Source organism: Enoplosus armatus, chromosome 9 (assembly GCF_043641665.1).
Source record: "Enoplosus armatus isolate fEnoArm2 chromosome 9, fEnoArm2.hap1, whole genome shotgun sequence".
Classification (NCBI taxonomy): Eukaryota; Metazoa; Chordata; class Actinopteri; order Centrarchiformes; family Enoplosidae; genus Enoplosus; species Enoplosus armatus.
In genome coordinates, this window is record NC_092188.1 from 19,989,282 (window position 1) to 20,008,968 (window position 19,687).

General features: G+C 45.4%; 1 protein-coding gene across 2 annotated transcripts in view; it reads left to right on the top strand.

Annotated features, from left to right (window-relative positions):
- LOC139290372 (nuclear factor of activated T-cells, cytoplasmic 1-like) overlaps positions 1 to 19,687 on the top strand; it is a 56,561-nt gene that overhangs the window by 24,500 nt on the left and 12,374 nt on the right. For both annotated transcript variants that reach the window (XM_070912135.1, XM_070912134.1), the window contains exons 7-9: positions 4,508 to 4,563; positions 6,512 to 6,644; positions 13,208 to 13,852. In XM_070912135.1, the coding sequence (XP_070768236.1) occupies positions 4,508 to 4,563; positions 6,512 to 6,644; positions 13,208 to 13,852 (834 nt within the window). The remainder of the gene's footprint in view (positions 1 to 4,507; positions 4,564 to 6,511; positions 6,645 to 13,207; positions 13,853 to 19,687) is intronic.

The following is a 19,687-nucleotide window of genomic DNA, read 5'->3' on the forward strand; positions in this document are numbered from 1 at the left end:
TATTTATAATTCAAGAAACACAAGCCTTGCAGACTGTGATCTGTACTGTTAAGACTTCATTCAAAGACTGTTTATACTTCGTTGAACACTTCTAGCTTGGGCAAGTCTAAACACCAGCAAATCGGTCGATGTATTGTACTTCTAGCGGGATGTCTAGACTACCCTTTGGCTGTAGGCTAGGATAACCTGCATAATCTTGGCTCATGGTTCTGGCACCATGGCAGCGTAAGGTCAGCCTCCACCCCTGCTTCAGGCAAGAGATTAGAGAGGTATGAGTTATAGTATCCTGTCTAATTAGGATGGCATACTGCACCAAAATCAATGATTGTGTATAATAATTGTTGTTCAAAGAGGAGCCCTCTAACAGAGCTGGAGTCGTTCAACCCCTCCTGCTGCTTTGCCACCCACCATAAAATGAGGCATGCATTAACTACTGCATATCTAAGGCTGCACCTATGGGACATTCTGTGTCAGTCCTCAAAAAGAGTGAACCATAACATACAGTATTGTAGGGGGCATCACTGCCCCCTTCAGTGAGATTAATTAGGCTAAGTGAGCCTGTATCGATCTGGGAGATGCAAAGTTAAACCTATAGGGTCCTGTCCGGTTATAGGGTGGAGCATATGTGAAAAGGATCTGAAAGTTGGTCTCTCACCCTCAAAGCCTCCCGGCTCGTTAAGATGTCTTTCTCTGCTTTGGGCACATCTATTCATCAAAGGAATCAGTTGGATTTTATCACTATCATAGCTGAAAGATGTCTAGATTGTCCTGTGGCCTCCACCCTTTCTTCAGGCTGGTCTCAACATGTTGTTGCCAGATAAGTGGTTCAAATCACAGAGAGACAATTGTTTTCATCGCCCTTTCTGGGGCAAGGGAATGCCCCTCCATGTAAGAATTGTGATTTATCTTGATGAAATGTATGTTTGCATGGGTGCATGGGTCCCATTTGTCTGCAACTAGTTAAAGTGACTCTGTACAAATACCAAACAGCATCTTCCTGCACTCCTCTTCACCATACATTCAGTTTGAGGGTTTGTAAGTAATGGTATTGCTGTGACCCTCCCCAGGCTGTGGTATACTGTGCAACACGCCATGGAGAGCAACCAACCTTGATGTCTTCCTTGTAAAAGCAAATATTATACAAATGTAAAAATCCGGATGATCTTCCAGCCATCCCTCTCAGTCTTTAGATCATTTTCAGCTACACAGCTGGTGTCTTGACAAAAGGATCAAATCTGACTCTACTGGCCGCCATCCTCCTCAGCCTGCACCCACAGGTCAAGGCAGCTCACGCTTTTCCTGTTATACACCAAGAATAACTCACTTCCTGACTATAAACCTATCACAAATCTACTGTCAGGACATAATTTACACAGAAGCCTCTCAATCTAAAGCAGACCCACATTTCTCCAGTTTCATCAGTGCTCAGATTGGCAGAGGTCAGGTGCTTCAGAGAGGAAAGCAGCTGTACCTCTGGGATCAGTCATGGGGGAACCCCTTTGGTATTTTTGGCTTTGCTCCTCATTGGACAACAAGGTAATTGCCATGAAAATATGCGTTAAATCCCTGACGCATTTTCAGTCCATGTAGCAGCAGAGTGGTGCTAAAACGGAAAATAAACTTGATGTATGTAAACAGGAAAGAGAGAAAAAGAGAGGCATAGCTGCAAAATGCGTCTGGGTTGTTTCACAAGACATCCTCCACAATTAAGCATGTGAATCATATTTTCCATTCTCAAAAATACTAAAGAGAACTGTCTTTGGTCAGTGGAAGTTGTTGAGCACAACACAACACTTATTTGAAGGAAAAATCACGTCTGGAAAGCCCAAACCTGTAAGGTCATTGTGAGGACAAAGACGTCATTACTTAGCTATTTGTGGTTTTGTAAAAAAAAAAAAAAGTTAGTTTGTATTTTTTGTTTAAAAATATAGTTGGCATTCAGTCAATATAGATTTGGATTTGTTTGTTTGAAATTAACTACAACAGCAACCCTGTAGCCGTGTTGTCCCCATGTTCACAACTTTATGTGTTGGCAAGAATTGAAGAAGAGATGACTCCAAGAAGCCTCACCCTACATGCCTGATGAATGAGTGTGTTGTCCTGCTTGCCTGTGTTGGTGTTAGTCTTTATGGATCCCATTTCCACAAGTGAGTCATGACGAGCAATAGACAGACGGTTGGTTCACCTTCAAGCACAAAGCCTAAGAATAAGTGTGTGTTTCTATTTGTCTGTGGGCTTGCATGTGTCCATTCATTCCTCTGTTTAAATGCGACTGGATTATACCAAGACTTCTCCATGCGCAGGTCCTATACCACCTATTGTTTTGTGCTTCCCCCTTGTATCATTCAAGTTGAAGGCTAGGAACAAAGCTAGAGGATACTGTGGCTGCATGTGTGCATGTGTCTGCATCTGTGTGTGTGTGTGTGTGCATTACGCGTGGGTGGAGGCTGCGTGAGGGAGGAGGTGTTGTCGGGAACAGAAGCATTTTGCAGATGTTGCAGGGAAGACGGAGTGAATGGAAAGTTCTGCGGTTATCAGTCGTACAGCACTCTCTGACTCGCAAAGGTATGCCACATGTGGCCCCGTCCCAAGTCAGTCTCAGCTTTAGATTTGCTAAGGTCTGATGGAGCAATCATTAAAAAGTTTGGACGAGCAAAGGGACTGAGAGGTATGAAAAGGTGAGAGAAAAGATCAGTAGGAAGGTAGAGAGAGAAAAAGAGGAAGAAAAGTTTGAATAACATGTTTACTAGAGGAGGCTGGGGTTGACGTCGTAGTCTAAGGTTTCCCTCTTGGAGTGTCTCCCAGAGCGGAGGCGGGTGAGATTCCCTCTTGGTTCCCCTAGACGTAACATGAGGAACGCTCATCTCTGTTTGTCTCTGTCTCTCTCCCTTTCTCTGACCTTCTCCCTGTCTGTGCTCACTCTAATTGCCCTTCCATACCCTCAGCCACTTCACAGCATTACGTGTGCCTCATTCTTTTTTGAGCATCTCAATCGCCTGCCACATGCACAGTGTCACTGCTGTGCCCTATGGCAGCCCTATAGGCGGATCAGCCGGCTTCTATTCCCCAGCCATCCACATCATCTCCATTACAGCGAGGCACATTTCTCCATATGCAACTCTTATTTCCCCCAGTTCAAATAGAAAAGCCTTATCTGATCTGTTCACCGTCTGTTTTTCTCTTTCCCTGACTTTTAATATGGCCATTTTGGAAAGAGATATCTACTGATGTTCACTCTCTGAATTATAAAGCTGACCACCCGCCCCCACTGCCACAGCTCACCAATAATAAGCCAACCGTGACGGGGATCCTTTATTCTTTCACTCACTGCATGATGTGAAAAACATAATGCTTTGGGAAAAAAACAAGGCTTTTACATCCTCCAGAGCTGCTGGACTTCTACTATCAGTTATTTGGAAACTGACTCTGATTATCTTATCTGATGGCTTCCTGTCCCAGACGCTGCGTTTCAGCAGTGACTGTATTGCCGTATCCATAAAGGCACAGCTGCTACCTACCCCTGCTAACGTGCAGTAGCAGTGCCACAGTGCCCATGCTATTGCCTCACATGGTGTGCCACTGACACAAAGGCTGTTCTGTGTCACTTCTATTTCTGACAGCCCTAACGAGCCATCGGTTCTAGGGGGAAAAAAGAAAGAAAAATGGCACTGTGGTCGGTGCTGATTGCCATAGCAGAGCCCAGAGCGTCTGTTTCGCTAAGGTGTGGCATGAAATCACAGAGAAAACCCAAAGAATGTGTGCTGAGCTTCTGCAGGCTCCCAACAGCTGCAGTAGCTCACAGGCCTTTTATTGCATGGCAGCAAGGGAAACCTCCTCACCACAACAAGATGGAGATGAGAAGAAAGAGAGAACAAACAAAAGCGGCTGGGTTTTCACAGTGCAGAGTTAAGAATAGAAAGAAGGGAGGAGAATAGAAGAAAACTATCTAATCATGAATTTAATGAAGGGACAAAAATAGTGAAGAACTTCATGGAGATGAGACTGAATAAGCGAGCTGGCAGTCCCAGCTGCAGATCAGAGATTAAACAGCGACAAACTTGTTACTGTCACTGTTGTTACTCCCTTACTTAAGGCTACACTCCATGCTCAATTCATGATCATTCTTTTGACTAATGGTATAAAATGTCATACAATTGTGAAAAATACTCACACACAATTTTCCAAAACCTAAAATAACATCTTCCCTTTGTTTTGTTGTCATTTTTCAAACATGAAGAGAAGTTGAAACCAGCATATTCTTGGGCCTTTTCCTTGATAAATTACTATTAATCATTCGTCAAATTATTGACTGATTGTTCAATCGACTAATTGTTTCAGCTCTACACTGGACAAACACTAAAACCCCAAATACCCAAACCCACCCCCAAAAAACACATCTCATATCTGCAGATTATAGCCACCCCCATTTGAGGTCCATCTTGTTTGTATAATGATGCAGTTCATTATGAGCCATACTAAATATTGTATGTTATTCTTTTGTCAATAGATGGGCATCATCTGTGGGAGACAGAGGCCAAAGTTGACAAGGACTCCGTCAAATCTGTAAGTGCACCTCAGCGACGTGACTCACTGGAAATGCTCCGTCTGTCTTCAGTCCCACCCTCCCTTGACACTTTCTCCTTTTCCTCTCTTCGTCTCCTACTCATCTGTCCCCTGTAATGATGTAACCTGTGCTAAGGCATTGCGAGTTGCAACATAGACAATGATGATTAGCCCATGCAATCCTGAATGGAATTTTCACAAAATCTCTGTACCCTCACGGAGTAAACAGGGGCTGTCATATTGTTGTTGCATCTCAAACAAAAACACATGGATTAAAAAATAGAAGCATAAACACGCACACATACACACACACACACACACACACACACACACACACACACAAACTCACGCCACCGCCCTCCCAGCATAGCCAGACCTTTAGTTCACAGCAAAGTTTTGCGGCGGTGAATTGGACTTAAACACCTCGTCTGTGCCATCATGCAGCCAAGAGTGGATTATACCCCTGCTTTTACCTGCTGCTTTTCATGAGAGGCCATAATGAGAAAATAAACCAGCGCACTCATTTTACCGATGCTCAGGCACACATTCAGATTGTGTTAATATAAAACAGAGCGAAAGGGAATCGTCAAGAGAGGGAATGAAGCAAATGTTGTTCTACGGAAAGCCAGTCGTGCTCTGGAGTTAATTAAGACTTCACCGAGGTTCGTTAGATCTGCTTTCAGTGTGGAGAGTCAAGTACAGGATCTGCGAAAAACCTGTTTGCTTGTGGGTGATGACAGTGTGTTTTGAATTGCTGATGCCTTTCATCAGCTGTGTCCCACCCCCCCTTCTTTGTGTAAACTAAACGAGGCAATTTACACTTGCACAGGGTCTAAAATAGTCCGCGCACATCTAAATGTTGCAACTTGAGGGTGTTTTTCTCCTTGTTGTTGCTGTTATTTCACTAAGGTAAATGACTTGGTTGCATCAGGAGGGTAAATATGGACTGGATGTCTAATTGGCCTGCAGGGCTGGCTCATGTGCTATGGCTGGAGTCCCAGATGCTGGAAAATTAGCGGGGCGTGCAAGGCTCGGCCGGGGGCGGCGGTGTGGGGAGGCGAGGTCGATGAAAGACAAATACAGCAGTGTGTTTATTTGTAGATCCAACAAACAAGTAGAGAGCGACAGCAAGAGAGCACTGGCCTTCTTCTTATGTCAGCTGCCACCAGATTAAATTGCTCCAGCCTGCCTGCCGGACTGTGTTTTTATTGCCGTCCAGAGCGTGCTAACTTTCATTGGTAAGGACGGAGAGGGAAAGCCATGTGGACACACACTTAGCACACTCAATCAGCCACCTGCATGTTTTCTTTGTCATCATCTGGAGGGCAGACTGAGGCTGAGGATGCAGACCCCTCACCTCCAACCCCACCACCCCTCCATCCACAGTGATGACTTACAAAAACCTGCTTCCTGTCAAAGTGCCCCATTCTGGCCTTTTTTCAGCCCCTGTGAGACTGACAGCCATCCCAGGAATTAGGCACAAACACTCGGACAAATTCTCTCCATGTTCCCTTGTCAGAGAGAAAGCAGTCGAAAGTTCACATCCGTCCAGACTTGCCGAGGTTGGCCTGGGGGGAGGGGGACAGGCGAGCGTCTCCACAGGGAGGCATGGCTGTGCAAACAAATAAGGCAGCTACCTCTACCAAAGCTACAGCCCTGGGGTTTTCCTCAGAGACAAACACGGGCACTGGACCAACCTCATGAGCTCTACTACTGCGTCTACACAGTCCAGACGAGCTCATTTAGACCAGTCCTCAGTCCAGCCTCTTGGAAACAGTACCTGAAACGCAGGCCAGCTACAAAATAAACATAGCTGTTGATTAATATGCTGCAGGAAGTCGCACTACAAACTTACATCTGGAGAGTGACATCAAATCAGATGGGTAAATACAACTGCAGCTGTCTTACCACATAAAAGTGACCTTATTGTGTCTTATTTGTATTTTAGAGTACTGTTGTTGTGGAGATCCCGCCGTACAGGAACCAGAGAATATCCAGCCCGGTGCAGGTCAACTTCTACGTCTGCAACGGCAAGAGGAAGAGGAGCCAATACCAGCGCTTCACCTACCTGCCTCCTAATGGTAATCCTCATAAATGTTTCCCACCTTTTTATTACCAGTGACACTGAAAGACATGTATGCTTTTCACAAGCTGCACACACATTCATCACGTAGAGTATTTCTCCAGGTCTTGACATCCATCCACTATAGTTTACCGCAGCCGTCAACAGGCCATGTGAAATTTGTGTCCAATTTTCGGTCTGCGTTTTTGACGCCTGGCACCAGTTGGGCCGCAGCCTGTGAGCGAGAGCAGAAGATGTGAGGTGTGTTTATTCTGTAGTGAGACCGCGTTCCCCAGCGATGAGGTCTACCTGCTGAGTGACAGAGCCTCCGAGCGCTGTTGATGTAGAGAAGTCAATCCCCCCGACGACCTGACTTTCACACCCCACCTCACACAGTGCCCCCCCCCCCCCGATTCATCAACACAACTATGAACACACAAATACACATCCATGCACACACACACACACACACACACACACACACATGCATTCAGCGGGCAGCGCTTTGCCCTGTCATTCATGTAGCAACCTGAAAACCCAGGAATACCTCTCTCTGTGTTTATCATGTGTCCCTGGCCTCAGTGTTTATAGATGGCTTTCACATTGGAATTTGAAGAATGTATTGCTGAGAGTTTAGAGAAGAGTTCAGCCTCAAAATTTACATTGTGAGCTGTTGACTTTTCACAATGGGCACAGGTGAAATACCAGCTTTGGTATCACTTTCAGCCATCCGGGTAGAATACCGTTGTTTTGTCTGAAGTATCCAGAGAAAGTTAACAAAGCATGTTTGCTCTTTTTTTCAGCAACACAATGCTTCCCGTTTGTAGTGCCATGGTCCTTTGATGTTTCCTGTTGAGCAGCTTTAGTGAAGCAGTCTGGAGTTCAGTACCTTGGTACCTGGTTTAGGGACTCCAACCAGCACCCCCCCCCCCCCCCCCCCCCACTCCCCCCACCTTGATAAACAGTTGAAATCAATTAGATCAAAACAATGGTATCTTGTTCTCATTGATCAGTGTCTAATGGGTCTAACGCTGCTGGGATAGCATGCATTGTGTTTTGAGTCTACATCTGTTAATAAGATGTGACATTTAGATTATCAGCAGATGTATTTATGACCACAGGAGATAAGTGATTGGGATTTTGGACGAGCCTCTGAGAGAAAGTAGAGCAGGGCCCTATTTGGAGATGCCTGATTATATGATAATGAGTGCATTATGGGTAACTGGACCACTTTGGGACAGTCAAACTGTGGCCTTATATAGCATATCCATTTCATATGCTGTACTTTCAGAGAAAGAGAGAGAGAGAGAAAGAGAGAGAGAGATGAAGAGGCTTATCAGCCTCCACAATGCCTCTCTAAGTCATTTCCCTGAGCATAAACACAGCTCTAATTAAAAGATGACTTGTTGTGTTCTCTCTTTCACTGCCAAGTAAACCACAAGTACAGTGTGGACCACACAAGCAGGGCCAATGTCTTCTCAAAGGAGCACAATTAACTCACAAGTGTTACAGCCAAAGAGACCATGAATCACAAGCTATTGCGTTCTATTTTGAGATTTACCACACTTTTGAAGACACGCATTAAAACGTACAACATCGCATCTTTCATCAAAGAGGTAATCCGCGGTACATGAAGTGTAATGTTACAACTTTGCTGGATAACATCTGAGGCAGAACTGCTCTGGGTGCAGGAGTAATCTCATTTCAATGAGGAAATCTCTGGGCGACACCAAAACATAATTTCTCTGGTGAAGTTACATCACAGCCAGCAGAGTCGCAACTTGCTGTACAACCGACACTTGCTATACAGTGTCAATGAGATTTGAAGGCTGTGTTATAGTCTATTGTATCATTACAGAGTTTGAATACCATAGTTGTAATTGGAAATGTAGATAGCAATATAAATGCAATGGCAAAAATTTATTTTTTTAAGTGACTACTCAGTGCTCGCTGACTGAAAGGCATTCACAAAGAATACTGCATTATAATCAGTGTAAACAGACCCTCTGTGGCAATGACGACTGCAATACATCCACGGTTTCAATACAGCAACAAAGAATGAGGAAATCCTAGTGAAGCTGTTTGCTTTTGAGGGTTTCAGTGTGTGTGTGTGTGTGTGTGTGTGTGTGTGTGTGTGTGTGTGTGTGTGTCAACACTGAGAGAATAACCGACACTGTGGCCAGGTACTCGGGGTGGGCTGGGGAGGAGGACACCCACACACTAACACACACTGTTGTCAACACTTTTTTGCTTGCTTGTCTGAAAAGACTCTTCCGGCCTGCTGTCCCACTTCAAGCACAGTTGTGGTCACTGACGTTGTTTAGAGAGAACATTTCTTTCACACTCTGGTGTCTGCTCTTCTATAAAAAGGCAAACCCAACTCTGAAAATAGCCTGACTTGTTTGAAACAGCGGAAGGATGAAGCAAACACGCTCTGGGACACAGATGCTAGTGAAAACCACCTTTATTTTCCATTCAGGTCATGTGACCATCTAGTTATTCTTTGAAACTGATGCGTTTGGCACCTACTGTGGCAGAACACCGATGCCTGCACTTGAAGAACTAATCAGATTAGAAAATGTTTCACTATGCACATATCATTTCAATAGAGACTTGATCGTTTGAGACAAGTAATCAGATCTTTATATTATTGCAGCTTTGTCCTGCCTCCCACGTGAAATTCACATTATTATCAGATGCAGTCTGTAGCGGAACCATAGCTGCTCTTACTCGCACTAGTTGACAGACGAAGGTAAGCCTCGGTGATATGAGTAGAGGGGTGTTGTAGACCTGTTGAGACGTTGCCATAATAATGCATTGTCAAGCTTAAACAGGATTTGAGTCATTCAGAAACATCCTCCTTTGTCATTGGTACTATGTAGTATGTCAGAGAGCACACAGTGTCTTTATGTCTTTAACCAAAAGCTTTAATTTTAATAATTAATGAATTAAAGTTAAATACATAAAAAGCATACAACAGTTAAGCCAGTTATGTCAATTTTTTGCTGCTCATGAGTTATATATGAGGTAAAGCTGCCTTCAGCCAATGGATCAAGAAGACATTTGCTGTAAAGATATACCATCAGCAGCATTTGTGGTTTGCTTGTCAAGCATAGGCGGTTGTCTGTGATGTTCAGATGTACATACATGTTCCTGTCTGGCTCCCGGAATGAGCCCCACTTTTTCCAAGCCCACTTCCAATCATTCTTGCGTGAGTAGCGACGTGACGTGTCGCTCTTCAAATAAGAAACAGTTTTCACCAACCACATTAAACAACAAACGCCAAAAGAGTGCTGGCAATGGCCGAAGCTCAAGCAAAGAACTTCTCGGAACCCCTTTATTTTTACAGGCCGTTTGGAGATTCCTCTGTAATATCAAGTTCTATTCTTAACGCAAACGGGTGCCGACTCCCCCCGCTGCATTGGTCTGTGGTTGGAGTTGGAGAGGGGAAAGTCAGAAACATGTTCTGTGACACATATTGGAAAAGTTGATGAACCGCACATTGTTCTTTTTTTTGTAAATATTTGCACAGTCATGTTTTTCCAAAAATTGGACAAAGACTGAACTGTTTCTGTAATGTCTACAGCTTCTGGCTTTGTCAGACTCACCTACGGTGCACCACGGCCCACAGTATGCTGGGTGACCAGATTGCCTACACAGTGGGACATGGTGCACCAGGTACCTTTGAGTTAATGAACTACCACCTGCTCCATGTTAAATGTCACTGCAGATTTGTGCCGTTAGAACAAGATGAGTTCAGCATTTCTGCAACAAGACAATCCCCAATTTTTTCGCAGTGTTATGATAATGTCCTATCCCAGCCAACAAGCATCGGAAATGAGAATCAGAACCTTTTGTGTCCCTAAAACCAGCTTGCCGGATGGATACAAGTAGAGAGGGTCTCCCCCTCGGAAGATCATTTACAAATCTACATAATCCCTGTTTGCTTGCCTTTCCTCATCAAATACACCGACACAAGCACAGACACACATCTATGTCCTGATTCCCTTCAGAGGAAACGAGTGCTCAATAAAATACCCAGATCGGGCCTGATCAGTATAATACGAGCAGACAGAGAGGAAACTGCCAAAGACGGAGTGAAAACCATGTGCAGAACATCAACTGTCTGTGGGCCATAACCCACAGGTTGGGAGGAAATAAAAGCCAGCTGAAGTTGGGACTCGCCTGGTGAATCTGTTTTCTCAGCTCACATACAAAGTGGAAAGGAGACACACAGATGGATCAAGCTGGAGGGAGACCACTGTTTATAACTGTGGCAGAGGGGGAGGAACCTCGGAAAAAATGTTTGAAACTTTAAAAGAAAGGCCATTAGTCCAACGTGATTTGATTTCCTATTTCGCCAGCCTTGCTCATAGTCAGAAGGCATACAGGAAAATAATGTTGACAAATGACCTTCACTGGGAATGAAAACCTTAAGCTGCAACAAACCAAACTCCTCTTTAAAAACACACCTGTCTTTACAAAAGGGGGCTGCAAAGGACAGCAGCATCCCATGCCTTCTGAGCTACTGCTGATTCACCCTATTTCCCTAAATTAAATTCTCATGTTGGTTATGGTCACAGGCAGGAAATCTTGTGACTTGTTACATTCGATTTGTTTAATCTTAAGAAGGGCATCCAGAGAGAGCCACACTCACTAACAACAGACAATTTACCTCTTTTATCCCCCTGGTTTTCACTAACCAGATGGACTGGTAAACATGCGTCGGTCAGTTCAAGCTTAACTTCTTACTTCCTTTGGAATATTTCAAGTAAAACCTCAAAACCATGACATCCTAAAAAATACTTCTTTTGTAATACTTTCGCTCGTGTAGCTGTTGCAAGAAAATCTGACATATCAGTTTTCAGGATCCATCAAGCTTGACGATAACGATGACTTTTTCTAACGGGACGCTGAAAAACGATTTCTTTAGGCAAAAGGTCAAAATGTGTTTCTTGAACTGAAGCTAAAGAGTGAAAATGATCAAATTTGGTGGTGACATTTCCTCATGATAACTCTGACATCACACTCTTGGCTCCATGGCACCGTTCCATCCCTTCACATCACAGAAGAAGGCAAGGGAGGAGATAGAGAATCACTGAGGGAAGTGAATGTGGATGTAGTGCACACCATGTGACTTGCTTGTTATTCCCCAGGCTGTGGAGAGGAGGCCCGTGCATCATGGGACTCGCCTTACGATGCTCCCCCAGACACCAGGCCCGGTCCCTGGGCTCTGGAAGCAGACAGGGTTGACGTAAATGTGCTCCTTGCTGCGTTATCAGTGCATCACAGCTCAGCACCCCAGAGGCTACAGGCGCGATTAATGTCTTTTCAAATCCAACTCCCACATAAATAATAACACATTGAAAAACAGCCTACTTTTCACACACACACAACGCCTCATACATTTCAATTGCACCCTTTGCTTTTACCATCACTCAAAGGTTCTATTGTAGACAAACGCAAACACACAGTTCAGACAGACATCTTATTCATATTGACATCTGTACGCCTTTGAGTAAATGTCACTTGGAGCAAGTTTAGCCAAAACCTCTTAATGGCTGGCATCAAACGCTCACCACACCCATTAACACATTTTAACAATGTGTAGACATAGAAACAGTGTGTCCATTGTGACTCAGAAGCCTTTGCTATGCATCTGGGTATCTTAACAGTGCCCTATTAGTTTTGTGCTGGCACAGCCTGTGCATGTGTACTTATATAATAACTCACCAGTGAGCCTTTTAATGTTGATCCCTCTCCATCTCTCAACCCAGGCCATGTAGTTCTGTTTTGAATGTTTTAATTAATTTGAAGTTGTTTTCAATAACTGCCCTTGACAGTGAACGGGAAGCATGTGACACCTGTCAGTCAGAACTAATCAGGAAACAGGGCAGACGGTCTGCACTGGATGAGAAATTTGAAGAGAGGAGGCAGGATGATCAAGTGGGGTCACTGCACTCTCCTGCATTAGCTGAGGCCTGAAGCTCCTGAAACCACAGGCACAGCTCTGCAGCCTCTTAAGGAGCTCAGGCGGCCTAATCAAAATCAAATCATCTCCTTTTTTTCGCTCTCTCCTTCTATCTTTTGGTCCTGAGAGAAACAATTACTTCTAGAGTGCGGAGGAAACCTATGGGTCCCGGGCTCCTTGAGCAGCAGCAGCAGCAGGAGCAGGAGCAACAGCAGCAGCCCAGTGCTTTAAAGTAGTCTTTTATTGGATATCAGAGCTGGTGGAGAGTCCAAAGAAAATAGGTCTTATTCATTATTAGAGCCAGCTGTGGCTTTCCACACTGATGACTCATCCACTTTTCTTTCCCCCCTATTCTTTTGCTTTTTTTCCTGGTGTGGTAAAGAGGGGTGGCGGGTGGGAGGCGTGAGGGTTTCTCTGTTAGAGAGCTCAGCCGAGTTGACACCGAGCCCATATCCACTGGTGGTTGTTTGTTTGGATTACGGAGGGTATCGTGGCCACAGTTGTGCCTGCTCACTGCTTCACTCAGCCTCACTCGTGCACTCACTGCGCCACGTGGATTCCCTGCACGTTTTTTAATATTTCCACCTTTCTTTCTACTTTTTTCCCCCCAGTGCCGATAATAAAGACAGAACCCAGTGATGAATATGATTCTCTGGGGACTGCGAGACTGCCCATGCATTCAAAGCCCTATTACAGCCAGCCCAGGCTCACTCCCATCATGCCTGTAGCCGATCCTGATGCCTGCCTGGTTGGTGGCTACCCTCCCTGCCCGCCTCGCCATGCTGCCATGCCATCGTCGTCCCCCAGCTCCAGCCCCACCCTGCATGACCTGTCCCCTGTGGCATACAGCAAGTGCCTCCCCAACAGCCCCACCCATGCGGCACCACCAGGCCCCGTGGTGCCCTCCATCCAGGAGACTCCTGGCCTCCCCAACCTCACCCACCCAGCATCGCCAGACCAGAGCTCATCCCTAGGGATGCTCCATTCCCAGGGCAGCCCCAACCACCTCAACAGCCCAGGGCCCCATGGTTATCACCATATCTATGCCAACAGCAGTCCCTCATCCTCCCCGGTATCCCACCCTTCCACTCCCGGTGGAACTGCGGAGAGCCCGTTCATTCAGGCCTACAGCCCCAGTCAGGCTCAGGCAGCAGCCAGGTCACCCAGCCTGTTACCTGAGGATGCCAGCCCCCCTTCGATGGCCATCACCGTCAAACAGGAGCCCCAGGAACTGGACCAGATGTACCTAGATGATGGTAAGTTACGAGTAACAAGGTGTGCATACATTGTCTGCAAGTTTCCATTTGATAATCATTCGAATGACGAGAGGCTTTTTGTTTTTCTACATGAAAGCTTCTCTTTATGAGTGCTCTGTCCATGCCACAAATGGCTGTTTACGCAGCACATTACATTTATTTTACACCTTTTTCTTATCTGCAAGCCCCCACACGCAGCCGCACCCTGCCGCACCTCTCAGTACTTCCTGATGAAATTGTGGCAGCAGATTTACGTCAGATTTGTTTAATTTTAGACCCGGCAGATTTATTTGCTTTTGGCGTAACGTGCGGTCCAGCTTATGTTGTCCAAGTGGCTGCTTTACTTTAAAACAGTAAATTGCCTTGATGGGACTTTGAAACAATCTGTCAAAACATCAGAGCACTGAGGTCAGCCGGGGTGCAGCAGAACAAAAACAGTGGCACACGCATAGCGAACCAAACTGTTGACACAACGACTAATGAAGGAAGCAAAACAATGGGTAGGGGTTTCCTGAACTGAGCCATTTTTCCCCCCATCTTTCTGGGAGGGATGCTGGGAGGCGGGAGGCAGAGGCTTTGTTTTCCCGTCTTTTCCCCACGGAGTCGACACCATGCGGCTGTCGTCATCAGGGGAGGCTGTGGGGTCACTGGTCTCCCTCTGGCAATGAAGGCAGTCACACCCAAGGGACCATATGGTCGAGTTTATTGCCTCCTGTGTCCATCCACCATTATGTCTCTCAGGTCACCAACCTGTTATCTATGTTAGCAGAGGCTCCACTTGTTGTTATGATATATATTCATAGAACACATCGATGGCATCATGCCAGTTTGAAATGTTAAAATCCCCCTGCAGCCTAATGGAGGTGGGGGGAAGACACCTCCACACTGAACACTGAACGGAATATCCCCCTTCCTGTGCACCTTTTGTTCAGTAAACTGATGTAGTGTGTGTGTGTGTGTGTGTGTGTGTGTGTGTGCATGTGCTTGTGTTCATGCACGAGTGTGTGCGCATTTAACTCAACAGCTCTGGGAGTAGAGGGGTGATAGGCATGAGGGGACCAGGGGAGTTTTTCTGTGGAACTGTAATTGAGTTGAAATGCAGTTGTCAGCATATCTGTCAGTCCTGATGAGTCCCATTAGTCCTCACCTCATAAACAGACAATACAGAGACGGGGGGGTGGTGGTGTCTGTTATCAGCTCTATAAACAGATTTCCAACTTTTTCGTTTCCTTCTTCTTTTCTTTTCTCTTGTCACATTTTTTTTTAATTCAAAGCACTGCACAAACGCCGCTCATTTGAAATTCTTTCTGACTGTTTTTAATAGCCATGGCAGGCAGAAGCTTTCATTTCGGCATTAATTGAATAGAGTGAAACTGTAGCTTTATTTTGCTTTTCGTAATAAGGTTGGCAAGGGGTCCTTTTACACCAACAGTACAAAGATATACCAAATGTACATAGCAGTGCTGAGGTGAAATCATGTAACCTTGTTTCTCTTCCCCACTACTCCATCCACTGTCACTTTAGCAGCCCCGATCTTTCTCCAACCCGGTGGCCAAATGTATTCAGCCAGTGATTACAGCTGCATTAGGGACGCACTGGAATGTGTATTGATTGACCAAGGACAGTCAGGCAGCCCCTTGAAAAACCTAGCACCTAGCGTCTGTGCAAGCATCTGCGGTGAGCTTCTGGAGTCCTTGAAAGTGTGTGGTGGTAACAGCATACTCCAAAGGCATCTACTGCTCCCAGTCCCGGCCCTATCCCAAACCCCTCAAATGAGCCCTAAGCTAAAATAAATAAGATCGGAAGGCGGCTCACGGGGCGTCGCGCTCCCCGTCTGCACGCATTACCACCGTATGTTAGCGAGCTGAGCGCTCCATTAGAGAGGGAAGACAAGCGGATGACCTCACCACAGCAGCAGTGATTTAACGCCAGCCATGTAGAGTAGTGTTCCTCCCCAGCAATTGGGGGCCGGTGATTTGGAGTCTGCGGGAGCACACTTGATCTTCCCCAAGAGTGGAGCGCCTCCCACGCTCGAACGCTGAGGCCTCCGGCTCTCATCAACCAGAGGAAATGTGTCTCTCTGGCCAGGCCCAGATTTTACGCAGCCCCTGAGAAATCACTCAACTTATCAACGGTGAGCTACTGTACCGCAAGGAGCTTGGTTAGTATGGAGGGAGCCTGAGATGTAAACCCCCCTGACTGCCATACACAGTCTCCATTGTAATCTGCTAAACTCTTCCCTCTGCTGTGATAGAAGCTCACTAACTACAGTGCAAGACATGAGGCGATGATTCTGGTGTCGGCAATGAGGCTTTATGGGAAGAATCCAGTTGGCCGTCAGATCAACGTTGGAGCAGCCATTTTCACTAAGTGGCATGTTGGCTCTCACCTGCTTCAGCCTCGCTTAAAGCAGCAGGTCAGCAGGGTTTAGAGGATGGAAGCAAGTAGAGGATGAACCACCCAAATGCTGCTGGAAGACTTGTTGCATTGTTGACTCACTGTCGTAAACAGCGCATGGTGGGGCTCACATAAAACTGAAGTTTTCAGACATTTCGTTCTTACTCACAGCCCACTATCTGTATTTTACAAGGCACACGACTGTGAGAAAAAACACCAGTCAAATGACATCAGTGTATATAACAGTAGAATTTATGAAAAACACGGTCTGCGGCGTTTACGTTTGCCTTGTTACCCATACTCATTAGGCCAAAAAAAGAAACGCTAAAATGATGGCGGGCTTTGTCACACGTCTGAAGGAGCAATTCTGGTGACATCATACCCCCTCTTGTCTCGGACAACCACTGACACGCATGTCTACCTATAAACACATGTACACTTTGATCTTAGACTTGGCTTTGTTAACACAACCGATTTTGGTAAATGTAGCCCACATTACGTGTTGCAAACCCTTCACTTAGATCCCTATTCCTGGTGTTTATGGGTAATTTTGCTTTGGATGTGTGCATGTGTGTGTAGAGCAGAAGTCGTGTGCTGGCTGGGCGAGGAGTTTGGTCCTGTGAGGCTGCTGCCGTGTGTCCTGTCTCATTAGCTGCTGCTGTGATGGGTGATATCATGAAATGCAGCTGAATGCAGCACACAGCAAAAGGAACTAGAGCTAATCAGAGGGCCAGATTTCTACCAGCTGCCTCTCTGGGAAACAGAGGGCCCTTATTCCCCAAAATAAGAAAAACACAGGGTGCAACGCACCCTCTGCCGATTTCTGACATTTGACATATGTGCTCTGATTGCCTCGTGTTACAGGGTAGTTTTCCTTGTGATTGTTTCCTCCTCAATTCAAGGTTTGTGCATTTGAAACTCTTCTAGGCTTGTTTTCTCAAACTGAAAACAGAATTGTTGTCGGCCCTCCTTCCCTCCTGCCCTGCCTCCGGCAACAAAACAGGCATTCTAACCTTCCTGAGGATCTCCATCCACCACCGCTGCTTCTGAAGGCAACTCGAGGCTTTCCTCATGGAAACTTTTACACATCCTGGCACGTTGCCCAGACCCCAGGACTCCGCAAAACCCCTAATGATGATTGAGAGCGCGTCCGCACCGCGCTGAAAACATGCTGAGTCGCTAACATTGGAGTGTGCCGCAAGGCTGGCTCTGGGATTGGAGGGGGGCAGAAGAGAGAGAGGATTTAGGGTGGGTGGGGGAGGGTGTTCATTAAAGTGGAGGTTGAAGTGTCTAATGGGACTCGCTAAAGCAGAGCTGCTCCTGTATGTTTTGACTGTATGTATTTGTGTGTGTGTGTGTGTGTGTGTGTGTGTGTGTGTGTGTGTGTGTGTGCGTGTCTTTCAGTTAGTAGAGTCAGCGAGATGTGGAAGCACGGTAAGAGCCAGTGACAGCCTGTGCTTTCACAACACTCCACCTCTGACCCTCTGGCCTTTCGGGAATGGGTCAAGCTCCAGCTAATAGTGCACAGAAAGAAAGGCAGTCTTGTGGTTAAGTGCGATGCCAAGAACATAGTCTCCTTCTAGACATAGTGATATTGACGGGCGCAAGAAGAAGGGTGATGGCTTTTTTATTATTTATGACTACAAAGAGGATGTGGACTTTTTTTTTTACTTTTGTTGTCATTGCTGCGTTCTCATATTAGGAATCCTGTTTTCCTGGCAGCTCTTGACATGGTGAGGTATAAGTAAAGGTTCGGGCTTACTGGAGGACTTTTATAGTCATAGGAAAGATTAATAGGTGACTGCACTCTAGGACTGGCCTTTTAGAGTCATTGACCACCTAAGATGTGGATCTACACATCTACATCTACAAATTGATCCGATATTAAAGACCTCACCGAGTACTTGTGAAGATGTATGTTGATCTGGTTGTGGTAGAGGTTGTGTTTGATATTAATTGATCAATTTTAGCTTATACATTTTACTAAAAGACACAAACTTATTACTCGATTTTACAAACTTGTTAATTCTGCTCGTATAACATTGGAAAAGAGGAGCATAGCCAAAATTGATGGTGAAATAAAATTCTTTATACCCAGTAGCAGCACACATTTGGAAAAGTCACTCCTATAAAGCAGATAACAGTCTGCTCAAACACACGTTAGTTTGTAATATAAAGTTTGGAAGTTACAGTGGAAGTACAGTAATGGAACCCAGAGAATACTACAGCGTCTGCGCAACAGGAGGAATACCTTTGCAGTTGAGTGGAAGTCCTCTGGATTACCTTAGCACCCTCTGTTTCCTCTTACATCTCTTTTATCTCTGTCCCATTGGCTGAACATAAGAGCTTTTAGATCCCTGGTTGTAATCAGATTTCTTTTTTTTTTTTTACACATATTATGAAACCCACTCAATTAAAGACACTATTGTCCAAGATTGCTTGCAGTTTAGCAAATAATTGGATCTAAGTGGTTACATATGACAGTGGCAATGGGGTCACAGTATTAGTGCTTTGATTTTTAGCTCTTCGTAAAAAACCATCAGGAGTATTTTTCGTTTTGATAAGTGCAGCAAGAAGAATCTGTAAGAATTCGATCCATTCATTACCGCAGCGTGCTGGCTTTTATGTGCGTGCGTGTGTGCGAGCCAGAGGATCTGGTCTGGTTTCAGTCGCTCCGTCATAATATCCACAGTCACTGAGAAAGAATGTGTCTGCTGAAAAACTGCAGCTAAATTATCTAAACAAATTCGGTTTCTTTTTGTGTCTGGGATCTGATACACGCGCACATTCAGATGGGAGACTTTGATTTTGAATGGGTTCAGTGTTTATTTTGCCCAAATGTCAGAAATGTGTGACGCAGATTTGCTACTGTAAAGATTTGTGTCTTATTTTCTTCCACTATTCCAAGCTGTGTAAAAAGTGGACACGCTATGTGGACTTTGTATGGAAGTCCGTGACCTGGCATTGATAGCAAAATGGACCTCAGTGAAGCATACAATCAAATACCACATGCTTCCTTCTCCAGACAGGTTTGAGTCTATTCATTAAAGCTATATTCCTCCGGTTCACCATACGTCATGTATTTCTTATAGTTTCTCCTGACACAGCGCTTCAGAGGCTCGGTTCGTGTGGCTCACATTCTGAGGTTTAGGAAACACGCGCTGAAAAGCCACCAAGCCACACGGATCACAGCGGGTCAGGACTCAGACAGGGCCTGTGGCTTGGCTGGAATCTTCCTGTGTACATCTGTGATCATGGAGCTACCACCTCACGCCAGACACTCTCATTACTGAATCATAATATGACAAATGTCAGCGTGGTTGACTGCGCTGACAGGATGATCACTGAGAGAGTCTCCTTCCCCCCACAAGGCTGTGAGGCTCTTTTATTTATGCTGTGATTTAAGCGTGAGCCAAGCCCTTATCTGCTTATTTATAT